General features: G+C 40.8%; 1 protein-coding gene and 1 pseudogene across 1 annotated transcript in view; both read right to left on the bottom strand.

The window, feature by feature from the left end:
- tmem196 (transmembrane protein 196) overlaps positions 1-707 on the bottom strand; it is an 11,069-nt gene extending 10,362 nt beyond the window's left edge. The window contains exon 1 of the mRNA XM_008298207.1: positions 332-707. Coding sequence (XP_008296429.1) covers positions 332-496 — 165 coding nt within the window. The 5' untranslated portion in view covers positions 497-707. The remainder of the gene's footprint in view (positions 1-331) is intronic.
- Positions 708-8,934: 8,227 nt separating this feature from the next.
- On the bottom strand, positions 8,935-9,547 carry LOC103369488 (alpha-(1,3)-fucosyltransferase 9-like; annotated as a pseudogene).
- Positions 9,548-14,820: the final 5,273 nt, after the last annotated feature.

A 14,820-nucleotide genomic window follows, 5' to 3' on the forward strand; every position in this document is an offset into this window, starting at 1 on the left:
AAAGTTACACTGTCTTAGATGGCTTTAAAACAGAACCCCCATGATTATCTTAGCAATGAACTCCTTTATGATCACAAAGAGGTGTATTATAACTCCATGTAAGTCACTGGAGATAATAAATTAACTGAGCTTACATCAAAGTTGAATCAACCTTACTTATTTTCATTTCAACACCTGCAAGTCTAAATGTGTCTCAAATAGTTTGCCTGAGTTGAAACTGTGTCTCCACACCATCCCTACAGACTGATACTCATCCTCTCTGGAAGTAAACAAGAGTTTGTTTTTTTTTAAAAGAGAGAAGTAAAGGACAAGAGTTGCTCCCAGGACGTACACAGAGTCCACTCCACACCGGAGACGCGTCGCCCTGCTGCGGCTTGCGCTCGCCCCGGACCCAGCTGATGCCCACGGCTCCCAGGACGATGCTCGCCACACCCAGGCCCACCTCCACCAAGGACAGCAGGAGCAGGCTCCACAGGATCTTGCGGCTGGAGCACATCCTGCCCCGGGCATCTCTCCAGCTCCAGCAGGAGGAGGCGGCGACAGAGAGAGAGAGACGGAGAGGAGTCCCGCGTCTCGGTGCTCCGAGGGCGGCGCGGATCTACCGCTTCATCCCCGGCTGGGAAAGAGAGGTTATCCGAGCAAGTAAGTCCAAGGAGAAAGGGTGAGGCGAGAGGGAAGTTGCAGAAGAGACTAAAAAAAACAAAAAAACAACTCCTGAAAAACTGGAGGAGGAGGGAAGAGGCTGCCTTTGCGCACGGATGAAGTTCCTCTGCTTGCAGATGTGCGTCTGTGCCGCATGGCGCTGTCCGAGGTGCTTAAGAGCCGCTGCAAACACACACACACACACACACACGCACACACGCACACACACACACGCACGCACAATCCAGGGCCGTAGACAAGAAGCCATCATGAGGATCAGCCTCCGCCCCCCTGTGGAAGCATTCAGACACCATGTGCAGATTGTTGTGGACAGCTGTCAGGCTCAGTCAGTCCTCAGGCTCATTCAGACTCTGATATTAAATGGACCTAACTTCCAGAGTTTTGGAACATGAAAGCCAAGCAGCATCTCTCAGCAACTCCACAGCTCTGCTCTACACAAGACACCAGTACTGGTTAAGATGGGATGTAAAACTAACACAAAATGAAAAGGGATGCACGATATATCGGCGATCGCATCAGTATTGGCCAATATTGGCGGTTATTTACATATATCGGTATCGGTCCGATGAACACATTTAACCGATGTGAAAAACCGATGATTGTCTAACATTAGTGCCTTCATCTCTACATTTGCTGCTATTTCACAGATGTTTTTATTTAAATGGTCCTGGACTTGAACGTTACATATGTTAAAATGTGTTTAACTATTGTTACATAATAAAGACGACTATGTGGTCTAATGAGGTATGGGCTTCTTTTGAATAGTTTTCACGTTCTCACAGTGCTTACTTATACTCATTTTTTGATGTGAACAAAAATTGAATATCGACATCGGTAATATCGGTTATCGGCGATATTAGAAATCTTAATATCGGATATTGGTATCGGCCAGAAATTTTAATATTGTGCATTTTAAACAATAAAATCAATCTTAGATGAATGGAATACAATTTTAAAATCACTGTGAGCATGAAAAACTAACCCCGTAAGTAAGCTGGTAAGAGAGAGTCATTGTCCACAGTGAAACCAGTCCTGTACCGACATGGACTGAAAGGATACTCAGAGAGGAAGAAGACATTACTCCAAAAGCCAGATTATAGTTTGAAAAGGCACACAGGGACAAAGACCTTCATATTTTGGAGACATGTCCTGTGGTCTGACGAAACTAAATTTGAACTGTTTGGCCTAAATGACCATCGTTACATTTGGAGGAAAAAGGGGGAAACTTGTAAGCCTGAGAACACCACCCCAACTGTGAAGCACAGGGGTGGCAGCATCATGTTGTGGGGTTGTTTTGCTGCAGGAGGGACTGGTGCACTTCACAAAATAGATGGCATCATGAGGAAAGAACATGATGTGGAAAAATTGATGCAGCATATCAAGACATCAGCCAAGAAGTTAAAGCTTGGGCGCAAATGGGTCTTCAAATGGACAACGACCCTCAGCACACCGCCAGATTAGGTACAAAGTGGCTTGAGGACAACAAAGTTAATGTTTTGGAGCAACCATCACAAAGCCCTGATCTCACTCCTGGAGAATATTTGTGGGCAGAGCTGAAAAGACAGCCTGCAAACCTGACTCAGTTCCACCAGTTCTGTCAGGAGGAATGGGCCAGAATTCATCAAACTATTGTGAGAAGCTTGTGGAAGGAAACCCAAAACATTTGACCCAAGTCATACAGTTTAAAGGCAACGCTACCAAATACTAAAGAAATGTATGTAAACTTCTGACTTTGGAGAAAGAAATACAAAAAATGTCTCTCATTATTGTGGCATTTAGCAAATAGAAATAATTTTGGTGATGCTAACTGACCTAAAACAGGAAAAGTTTAGTTTGTTTTGATGTCAGACAGTGAAAATTAAAAGGTTATGTGCGTTTTTATAGAGTGGATGCAAACTTCTGGTTTCAGCTGTATGTAAAAAGTATTAAAGTAAAAGTTCTTTGACATACTTTTGTGTGTGTCATCATTAGATTAATAGTGAAGCATCAGTGTGTCAGCAGCAGGTTACTGTTGTAGCTGCTGCAGGTGGAGCTACTTTGAGCTACTTCATATAGTTTTATCTAACGGGGCAACAGATAAATCATAGAGGTCATAACAAGATGAATGGAGAACGAAAGAGGATATAACAACACTGAATCTGTTTTCAGTTTTTGGACTTTTTCTCTAATATTTCTTAAAATGAAGCCATGTTAGGAGTTCAGAGAGGAAAATCGCTGTTTGGTGAAGCTGTTAGACATCTGAAATGTGAACCCGACTACATGTTGTTTTTTCTGAGACGTCAGAAGCCACAAAGGTTGAAAACCGCTGCTTTAATCTTTAATAAGGTGTTGTATTTTAAAAGCATGCAGTATTATCCATTGTGGAAAAGCCAAACCCTGTACCATGTCACGCCACCTCTCACCCACCGATAATTACACGCAACCAGAAATAACTCCTGAGTATTTAATTCTCGTTTCCGGCTCTTGTGCCCTCAGCAGCAACAAACAAACCCTTTTCCTATTTCCTAGTGTAACTCAAGGGAAGATTTTATAATGTTAATTTAATGATGCTAAACTCCAAAATTAGTCCGTGACCATCCACTGTGATCTTTACTCAATATAACCTCATAAATATTCAGGCCACTGGGACTGTCTGAGTCATCACTCTTACTCGCAGACATCATGGTAAACACGGAGAAAGAAGCAGGTGACTTAGTGCTACATGAAGCAGTCAGTTTGCTGATTGCACCTAATTATGGTGCAAACATTTAAATCACAACTATTCATCTTGATATCTATGTATATAATAACATCTACAAGTCATAGTCCATTACAGCAATGCTTTTATTCTAAAAATAACAGATTCAAAAAGTGACTCACTTTGGATCCATATAGCACCAACAACGCAGAGTTAACTTTACCCATCAACAGCGACTTGTTTTCACTCAGTGTTCGAGATGTTTTCCTAAATTTTACTTCACTGTTGAGTTATTTACCAAAGGATAAGAGATCACAAAAGTTTACAGTGAAGCTTTGTCTAAGTTTGGACATAAAAATAGGTTTTCCCGCAGAAAAGTGCATCAACTTCAACCCCCTAATTTTTTAATACGGATTACGATAAAAGCACAGCTAGTGTTCCACATTACATCAAACACTATAAAAGCAAACGTTAGCTCACTGGGTTGAGCTGGCGTCTCATGTACAGGGCTACAGTCCCGATATGGAGGTCATGGGTTCGAATCCCGCTCATGACCCTTTCCCCACACGTCCTCCCCCCATTCTTCTCCCCCACTTTCCTGTCTCTCTCTCACTGCACTGTCAGATAAAGGCACAAAGGCCAAAAAAGAAGCAAACTTTAATATAACACCAACAGACATATCTGCGGCATTCTGACGTACTGCATCTCAACATGATGCTCCAGCTGCAGCATGTCAGACAGAAAAGCCCTGCAGAGGATAGTTAGAGGAGCTGAGACGGTCATCAGAGTTTTCCTCACCTCTGTCCAAGAACTTTTCCAGATCCGCTGCAGGAGCAGAGCACTGGACATTGTCAGGGGCTCCTCACACCCTCTCCATAAACTGTTTGAACTGCTGCCATCAGGCGAACGTTTCCGGTGCATTAAAGGAAGAACCTCCAGACTGATCGACAGCTTCATTCCACAAGCTGTCAGAATGCTGAACTACTGATCTACATAGTCAAACACTTGTTTATTTAAATTATTTTAAGTTATTGGATCCTGGAGAAACGCTCTCTCATCTCGCCTGTACTACTGTGTATGTACAGCAAAATGACAATCAACTTGATTTAATTGATTTGAAAAGATAAAGCACCACATACAAGCCATAATAACATGTCTGCATGGGTGGATCTGTAAAAACTAAAGCATATTTATTAAGATTATTTGTTAAACTAAACAAGATAAACCAAACAGGACAAACCAGCCAACAATTAGAGGGAAATAAACTAATAAACAGTGTTGTGAGGCTGTATCTAAGCTCATATTAAAAGACACAATCTTATTATTTATTATATCATCTGGTTTAGGAAAATTAACATCTATTCATTAAAGACATCTTATTGATCCATTTAAAGTCTTGATCATCATGAGGACGACCACAGACATATGACTGGGGGCTATTTATGAGAAGAAATTCACCTTTTACATTCCAAAATGGAAAGGAAAACTGAAAATACACATATTTTCTTGTTTTTTCCTCCTCAGTTGGTTTTGGTCAGGATTCTTGTGGTTCATCTGTTTTTTTGATTGGTAAATACGAGCAACAAATCCAATTATGGAAATGTATTTATTTGAGCGTTTCTTTGTTTCTTTATCTTAAATAACTTATGTGAATCGACCTTTCAGATATTCTGAACATAACAGCGACACAGCTCTAAAGTTCTGTACAGAAAGGCAAAGTAAACTTTCACATCACTTTAAAATATACCCTCCTAAGCTCTGAAGTATAAAGAACTATCATCATGAAGGTGGCAGCCGTTGATTTTCAAGAATGTCTCCCATTCTTGAAAATCATCCCTTTTGTTTTCAGGTCAGAACCACAGCAGCACCAAACGGGCTCGTCTGTTGGCTGTGACACTGCAGGGGCTGTTTGGCTGCTTTATAACCACTGACGCGCTGTGAAAATTAGCTTGCTTTGTCAGCCGCTATGAATGAGGCGGGGGAGGACGACAATACGGAGATGAATATGACTTATAGTACATTAAAACCAGGACTGTGATTCCAGGCAGCATGAGAATCGCTGTCAGGACGGCTCGTAAAACACACAAAAAATGGGAGCAGAAGCGAAATTAAACCTGCGAGGGAAGACAAATCCCTCGTCAGAGTTGTTTTCAACACGCTCCCTCAGGAGATGGTTGGCATTACATCGGTTTAAAAATCATGTGGAGGTTATTGCAGGGAGTTTAAAAGATTTTAAATCAAATGTTAAATGCAACTTCATTTTAAAAAATCACTGCTTTTAAATTAAGTTGTTCCTTGTGGGTGTACGAAAAGGTTAGTGGATGTTTTTTTTGGTGTATGTGAATGGGATTATTTTTACAATCCAAACTACTAATTTTCAAAGTAAAAGTGCAAACTGTGATAAAGTGGGTGAGAACTCTCAATTCTTATCACCACTTGTCCCTTGACACTTTCATGCTACAACAATGCTGTTTTCCTTGTGTGTTTGTTGCTTTAATTAACCATGCTAGTGTGACATTGCAGCACATACCATCCCAGGCTTGTTTGCGTTAATATAATGTTACAGTTTACATCCATCATATTGGGGATTAAAGCAAAACACCCAGCAATTATGCTTTTTTAAATTATTCATTTTTATGTGGTGTGATGGTTTGTCCTTTTTTTCCTACTTACCATGCAGGTCTAGTGTTTGGGGAGGGGACCAGGGGAGCACTTCCTGAAGTCAGAGTGACATCACTGGGTCAGACCAAGTGGAGGGTTTTTTTCTTTTTTGATGAGCGTTTCTTTTTTTATTAAAAACCATCAGTCAGTGCTGGCTTTACAAGTTTAACTTTAAGGGAGACATTTTGAAATACCGACAAATTTGTGGTGCGTACAATGATGTCATTAGCAGCTTTGTTTGTATCAAGGTTATAAAATAGGTCACCATGCTGTATGATGGTAGAGCTGAAGCGAGTAAGGCCTGAATTGAGCACCATATATAAGAGGCAAGGATGAGGCTGTGCTGCCAAAATGTGAGAGTGTTGAATAGGTATGGCTTAATTTTGAAATTATCTTTCCTTGTAATTTATTTTTTTTATATTGTTTTGCCACTTTAAGCCTCACATGAATGGAGAAGCACTATAAAATAAAATGGATGATGATTTCAGTGACAGCTCAAGACACTGTGATTGCATTCACATTTAGCTGATTTATCTCACTTGCTCATTACCTAAACTTTCATCCTGCATAGCTGTAAAGGACTCTTGGTGATGTCTGTTAATTCCACTGTCTACATGATTTTATTTTGTTGATACCGTTTTAATTATTTCATACCTTTATTTTGAAATTAATTCCGGCAAAAGCGGAAATACACATCTCACAGTCTGCAACTTGATACAAAGCCATCCATCCATCCATCCATCCATTTTCTATACACCGCTGAATCCTCATTAGGGTCGCGGGGGGCTGGAGCCTATCCCAGCTGACTTGGGGTGAAGGCAGGGGACACCCTGGACAGGTCGCCAGTCCATCGCAGGTCCACACTTAGAGACAGACAACCAAGCACACTCACATTCACACCTACGGACAATTTAGAATCACCAATTAACCTCAACATGTTTTTGGACTGTGTGGGAGGAAGCCGGAGAACCTGGAGAGAACCCACACTGCACGGGGAGAACATGGAGACTCCACACAGAAAGATCCCAGGTGTCCTCACTGGGACACAAACCGGCGACCTTCTAGCTGTGAGGCAACGTTACTAACCACCTTCCACCTTAGAGCCAAGCAGGGAATTCCAGATGTTCCCACAATGTTTTCCAGCTCCTCCTCAGGGGTTCCAAGGTGTCCCCAGGCCAGATGAGATACACAACCCTCTTGTAGTGAGGTCTGTATCCTGGAAAACCTCCAGAGGAAGGTACCAAGGAGGCATCCTAACCAGATGCCAGAACCACCTCCGTTTGCTCCCTTTGCCATGAATTGACTGAATTGATTACTTTGCGCTCCACCCTGATGTCCGAGCTCAGCCGCCCTACAGAGGACACCCATTTCGGCCACTTGTGTCTGAGATCAGTTGTGTTGTCACCGTTCCAACCCTTACAACCGTAGGTGAGGGTTGCAACATTGGCCAACTGATAAAATACGAGCTCGCAAGCACTTTCGTCTTTGTTAACTGCTGTATTGATTGTACAAGAACTCCTGAAAGAACAACAAAAGTCAAAATTCATTAGAGACGTTGGTGTTACCTGCAAGCATCATACATGTATCGACATTCATATCCACAGAGTCACATAGACTCAGTCCTGTAATCCCTCTAAACACTTGCTATTGTACCACAATATATTTGCACCACCATTCATCTCCATTAACTCCAACACTAACCTTGTACCTTCACTGTTTACTGTGGAAGTAAAACACAAAGGAAGCTTGAACATATTTTGAATATTAAATACAACTCGAAGCAATTAGTGGACACAAGCTCTCTGTAAACACAACACATTTAGAGATAACGACACCGACAGGGGTGACAATTCTAATGAACCTTTCAAAGACTTGTTTTGTTATGCAAATGCTGGACTCTCAGTCAGACTTCGCCTGCATTTTTATTTATATTTATCAATGAGTATAGAAATTAATAACCTTTGAATCTACTGTTTGATTCACCAGTGACCAAGTGCTTTATCAGTGGAGAAAAAAAAACAAAAGGTGTGAGGTTTTCCTGCATAGTGAAAAGATAAATATTGACTTGTGTGAAATTGGAACCATCTGTCGTGATAAAACACAAGCAGGGTGCCAGCATACGACACACTACATTAACGGAAACCTAATCAAGCATTTCATTTTTATCCATAGACCCAGTAAGTTATTTTTTTCTACTAGGCTACAGAAAAAAAGGCCTTAAGAATGGCTTATCCAATTAATTTTCCAGTTATAATAGGATTTTCTGTTTTGTTGTTTGTACCAGTCTCAGCCTGTTCATGAACTCAGCTGGAGATGGGATTAACAGCTTCATTTTCAAGCTAAAATAACGACTTGAAACTTTTCAGAAATATGGTTTCCTAGAGAGTAAAAAAAAGGCACATACTTTTTATGTTTGTGATAAATAAGGCTCCCTCAGCTCAGTCCAAAGGTGACAAAATCAGCCTACTAATTTGTCCAAACCTCACTAATTAATTCAATCTGTACATATAAAATAAACAAATAAATAAAAAAGTGGAATTAGTGGTCATATAGAGAGCTAGGAACCAGGCAGTGCTGGACCGGCCGTTAGCTGTTTCTCCTAGTTTCCAGTCTGTGTGGTAACCTAAGCTACTGAGCTGCTGGCTGTAGCTTCACATTTACCACGAGAGGGTGAGAGTGGTATTGATTTTCTCATCTAACTCTCAGCAAGAAAGCTAATTGCTGCGTTTCCCAAAATATTGAGTTATTCCATCCAACCTGGCAGCTTAACTTATCCTGACTTAAACAGAATTCATCGCTCACATCAGCCAAATCATAGACCGAATATCAAAGCGCCCAGTATATAATCTGTTTGAGCTACAGTACTGCTCATGTAAATGATGGAGGTAATCCTTGTGTGTGGACATCAAGTGAGGCAGATGTGCTGAAAGGATTCATTGAGTCAAAGAAGCTCCTGTACGTTTGTCTTGTGCCACCATAGAAGAAACAGAGAGAAGGAGCAGTTTGTAGCTTTCTCTTGGTTAACTCAAACCTACAGGGACTGTTCCTGCCACAAGGGACATATTCACCTTCACTGTGGTGCAGTCCCAGTGGAACGGTAAATAAAACCTTCCTATCTCAGTCGGCCTGCTGCAAAAACCTGCACCGCAAACGTTGATCTTCATGTGTCTGTGCAGTTTGTGGGAACATCATTCTCTCTCAGCCGTTCTAGCATCAGATCGTTATTGTTACTGACAATCCAGCGCACCAGTCTGTCTTTCTTGGGCAGAACAAAGTCATCTTTCATTCCTGTTTTTTCTGCTGCTGCCTCACTCTGGTGTCTCTTCTGCAGCTCAATGTCAAGTTGCACAGGTTGTCAAGATCTGGTTTCTTCGCTGCGGTCGTTGGGGATTCCACATTGAACCAAATCTGCTTCTGGAAAGCTGTGTGAGGTTCCTGTGGTGTGTTTCTCAAATGCCACTCTGTAGCTCTATGGAAGAAAATGACTGCTTGTGCTTTGCTGTGCAGGGATCTGTCATCCGTCAGAACACTGATGTTGGAATACATGAAGCAGACTTTGAAATCAAACTTGACAGCAAACAGTGAAACTCCAACAAACTAAGAACAAGTGCTGGTCAGATGTTTTTGTAAGAGTTGACCATTTGATAGGATGTTTTTCCACCGTTTTTTTTTTTTTGTATTTCATATGGTGCAAACTAAAGTATTGATTTTGTTGAGAAGCACTTTCCATCTTCACTGTCTGCACACATCACTGTGGTGCCAAATTCAACTTGTTATATGTTTTCATGGATATACCAGCAGCAGAATTTTCTCTTTGTTCCAGTCAGAGTTTGCTTTTTATTCCACTAGTTTCCTATTACCCAGTCTCTCCTTATTAACCCCTATTTAAATAGGCTAATATAAAAAGCGTATATTGGATAATATGTGTGGATAAAGGTCTACTATCTGAAACATTAAGAATTTAAACAGATTACAACCACATGTGCTTTTGCAGTGTAGCGTTAAGCTAAATGTGAGGATTTTCTAAAAGTGATTAAAGTAAATTCTTGCCACTGATTGGCTATTCTTCCTCTCAACAAACGAGTGATTAATCACGTGATCACTTGATATCTGCTCTAAAATCAGTTACTAAGTTAACTGGCCCTCATTTGTATATTTCCACCTTCTTCTGAGCCTCACAACAAAAATGTTAAACAAGTTGTTTGGGGGGGGGGGGACAAAGTAGAACATCTTCTCTCAATTTGGAAATATGTCTGCTGCAAAAAAAAACCTCCACCTTTTCCTGTTCGTTCAGTAATCCCACATGCAGGAGCTCTCTGTTTTCACTCAGTAGCATGAAAGCATCTGAGCTGAGCCTGTAGGAGACTGTAGAGCTCACACAATGTGCATCACAGACCTTCTGTGTGTGTGTGTGCATGTAGAGGTTTTTAATTGATCAATAATCAATCGGCACGGCACAGAGTAAGCAGCCACTAAAAGATAGTCATTGAGCTCTGTTACCGTACGCTCTTCTGCTCCAGGGAGACTTCACAGGCAGCACGAGGACCTGCGTCAGCTGCTGCAGATTTAAGGTGAACTGCATTGTGAATATGTATGAACCAGTAGTTTCTCTCTAATGTTTAATCAATCCTGATCACTTTATGGCCGGTTTAATGTAACATTCTGCTGAGTGAAGCCGCTGTAGGAGTTGTTGCATTGACCTCCACGCAGCACACATGCATGCTGCCCCTCCATAATTGAGTATTTCTGCAGCGCTTGTAGTTTGTAAAAGAGAGACACTCGCAGACATACCAATCAGCTCAAACCAGGCAGTTTGTTTTTACTGGTTTCTGGGAATTTGTGTCCCTTTTCTTTTCGTGCTGTTGCTGGTCCAGTTGCTTGATTCTATCAGTCTGATCGCGATGACTATTTCATTATTGAACGACACAGAACATATTGACTAAGGTTCAAAGTTCAGTTCTTGATTTTGGAGATTAATTTTCAAGCAAGCGTGGGAGGAATTTATTAACCTTCTGAACTCCTAAACCTGCATGTTGTCAAAATGGCACCATGTTGTTTAAAGCCAGAAACTGTAAAAACAAAAAGAAACGTGTGATTTTCGAATGGCGGAAGGTTCTTGAACAAACCATGTACGATGTGCAATTCTGTACGGAAACTTAACCAAATCTAGGCTTAAAATCGTCACTTTATGCTATGTCTTATTTACAATTACCTAAAAAATACATTAATATTACTTCTACTAACTGAATACTAACTGGATTCTGTAAACGTCTAAAAGTGCGGCCTCAGTCCTCAGCACAACTCTGAACCTTTTAGTCAGCTGTGATCAACGGTCTTGTAGCAATAATTCAGTGACTCTTTAGTAAACTAGGATGAACTGCAGGCTGTGTTTACACAGAGCAGATAGGAGACAAGTATGGAAACGAAATAAAAATGCAAATAGTAAAGTGTAGTATGTAGTGTTGTCATCTTTTTCCCAGTATTGGTAACACTGTTTGGGGAATGGTGGTTGATCCCAGTTTTCTTTTTTTTCATTTTAAAAAATAATCACAAATTCAACTTTGTTTTTCTTTTTTTTTTTATGATTCTCTTGACTTCTAGCCATGGCTGTGCTGTTTCTATAGAGGTGTAGAACTTTATATTTTAATGAAAAATGAGTCCACAGTGAGCAAAATGTTACAGGAGAGAAGAAAAAAATTAACATCTCAGGTTCCATGACATTGAGGAAAAGTTAATCCACTGGTAAAAATGGTGAGATACTGTTTTAGTCTTGTTGTAATATTGTTTTCTTAACAACATCTCTGCAACAATGACAGCACTGGTCTACATTTAAAGCTATTAGAGAATCCATCCATCCATTATCTATACACCGCTCAATCCTCACTAGGGTTGCAGGGGGCTGGAGCCTATCCCAGCTGACTCAGGTTGCCAGTCCATCATAGGGCTACACTTAGAGACAGACAACCAAGCACACTCACATCCACACCTACAGACAATTTAGAATCACCAATTAACCTCAACATGTTTCTGGACTGTGGGAGGAAGCCGGAGATCCCGGAGAGAACCCACGCTGCACGGGGAGAACATGCAAACTCCACACAGAAAGATCCATCACCAGGACGCAAACTAGCAACCTTCTTGCTGCGAGGCAACAGTGCTAACCACCAATCCACCTTGCAGCCCACTATTAGAGAATTTATTCAAAATCAGTTTTGCTGTATTGTTTTTAAACTGCTGCATATTTCATGACAATTTTGTGTGTGTAGATGGTTTTGTTGGATAACCTGCAGGTGAGGATTCTTGTATAAGCTGATACAATGATGTGGTAGACAGACATAAAACTGACCAAAAAATAGTAACAAGTTGCACTGAAATATGTCACCAATATAGTGACAGCTGGTTTAAGACTAATTAGCAGAAGGACCAGTCTTCCAGGAGGATGTTTCTGCTGCATTTTAAAAGGTCAAAAGGGCAGCTGTGGGCCGGTGCTGAGTGTCTTTCACTGAGGCTGGCAGAATGATTTTCTGTGGTCTGTATTTGTCTTAGTCATGCAGTTGATCCATAATTCAACATCTCTGATTGGGTTGCTGATTGGGTCACAACATAACCAGGCGAGGGTGATGGAGGCAAAGACGGCTTCACAGGATTAAAGGAAAGTATAGAGCAGCATTAGAACACCGAAAGACCAGAATAAATGCTTCTGACAGCACAAGTGAAAAGTCAAAAGTTTCCTGAGTGATAATGACTTTAAGGTTTTTGTAACTGTGGTAAAACATAAGGCTGGTTTATATTTCAGGCTAACAACACTTGTTAGAACCGTAGTTACTGTGTACACAAATTGCATTTCTGGGTTATTTTATTGTGAAGTTTCACCATTTTTTGGACGTTACAGAACAAGATGCTCATTGTTATTCTTGAACTTCACACAATTGAATGTATTATATAATTACAGTTGTGACTTGATAATCCGACCCTTAACAATCCGAAAACCTCGCTATCCGACAGGAAAAATGAACGGAACCCATTAAAAATGGCCTTAACATACCGACAGCCTTGGATTCCGACTCTGACATGACATTTTATGTCACAAATAAGGATAACGGCGTATCATCTGACTGAACAATCCGACAGATTGGCTACGTTCAAACTGCAGGACTTAATGCTCAATTCTGATTTTTTTGTGAAATCTGATTTTTCTGCCAGTTCGTTCACGTTTCCAATTAAATGCGACCTGTATGTGATCTGCTGTGTGAACTTCATACGACCCAAAAGTGTCCCGCATGCTCAGAAGAGGACACGACGACATCACACGCTGCGAGCGTGCTCAGTGTTTATGGAAAGTGCTATTCAGACCAGCCCTACTAGTTATTATAACAACTATAACCAATGAATATTAACAACAAATGACCCTTCAAGCATCAAGCCCTCCTTGTATCTCGACCCCCGTCTTGACAATCCGACAGCCTTGCTATCCGACATAAAAGAAGGTTTTTCATTTAGTGTCGGATTATCAAGTCACGGCTGTATTTCATCATCATCTGAAACATTTCATTATTTTACATGTATATTTTTATCTGTAACATTTACAACCCACATGGCTGAGAGTAATTTTAGTTCCTGTTGTTTATGGAGGGATGGATGTGAGTCTTACTGGGCAGAAGAACATCTGCTGCAGAGGTTAAGGTCAAGTTTCTACTGTCCTGCCATGCTGGTATTTAATAAAGAGAACCCACAAAGAAATCAGGGCTACACTCACATCTGACATTAGTTTGAATCTTGAGATTTGTTGGCAATAAGGAAATACAGTTTTTTTAATGGATTGTGGTGAGAATTTTCAACATGAAACTCAGATTCACTGATTCATTCGGTGTTCAGATAAAGTATCCAGAGCTGTTAGTGGATTCTCATGACGTATGGACAGTAAACCACGGGAACATGTTTCACTTTGTCAATAAGACTGATTAAAGCAAACATCAATAACTCATTTCGGCCATTCTGGTTCCGGCGTCGACTTTCTATCGTGTTTGTGAAACGTTTGATTGCGCGCGAATGTTTTACAGCGGCAGCTTCAATAGAAAGTTGCTGTTGATGTGGCCCGGCAGACTTTTATTAGTCTGGGATAAGATGCTGCTTTTGGCCTGCTGCCTGTAAACTATACAGTAGCCTCTGATCAATGGTAGACTTGATGACACACTGGATTTCTCTCTCTCTCTCTCTTTCACTCTGCTGTTCAAGCCATCAGATAGTACCCGTCCAAATCCTTTGTCTCCACCGTCTTAGCCGTTTAAAAAAAAAATAGTTTCAATTGTTTTAATCCAAACTAGCAGAATTCATTGAGATTGTGGTTGCCTTCATTTGCTTACTTAGTTTTTTCCCTAAGTGTAAACTAAACATATGGTCTCTAGGTGCTTACATGTGGATTTTAGATTTAGATCTAGCAGGGTTCTCGCCAGTGGTGTAAGAGAGTAATGGGCGGTCACGCTGCTCCCTGAAGAAATTACACAGCAAATTGGGTCGTTACGTTGTTTTCGAGGATACGTAACGGGAGAATATGTAACAACAAGCGCCGATGGAGTTTCACAATGCTATTCGCTAGCGTATTTGCCGCTAACCATTAGCACAGTATTCACTACGACGACCCTTCCCCCTCGGTACACTCCCAATCTTATTTAGTTTGTCTTTATTATTATTTTTTAGACTGGAATTTTGGTTAGAATTAGATGCATTCGATACCACTCTAGATACGAAGCTACAGCCAGGAGGCGGTTAGCTTAGCTTAGCACAGGGCTTTTAGATGGAATAAACAAATCAGTTATAAT

The sequence above is a fragment of the Stegastes partitus genome, unplaced genomic scaffold (assembly GCF_000690725.1).
Source record: "Stegastes partitus isolate 25-593 unplaced genomic scaffold, Stegastes_partitus-1.0.2 Scaffold1294, whole genome shotgun sequence".
NCBI classification, from domain to species: domain Eukaryota; kingdom Metazoa; phylum Chordata; class Actinopteri; family Pomacentridae; genus Stegastes; species Stegastes partitus.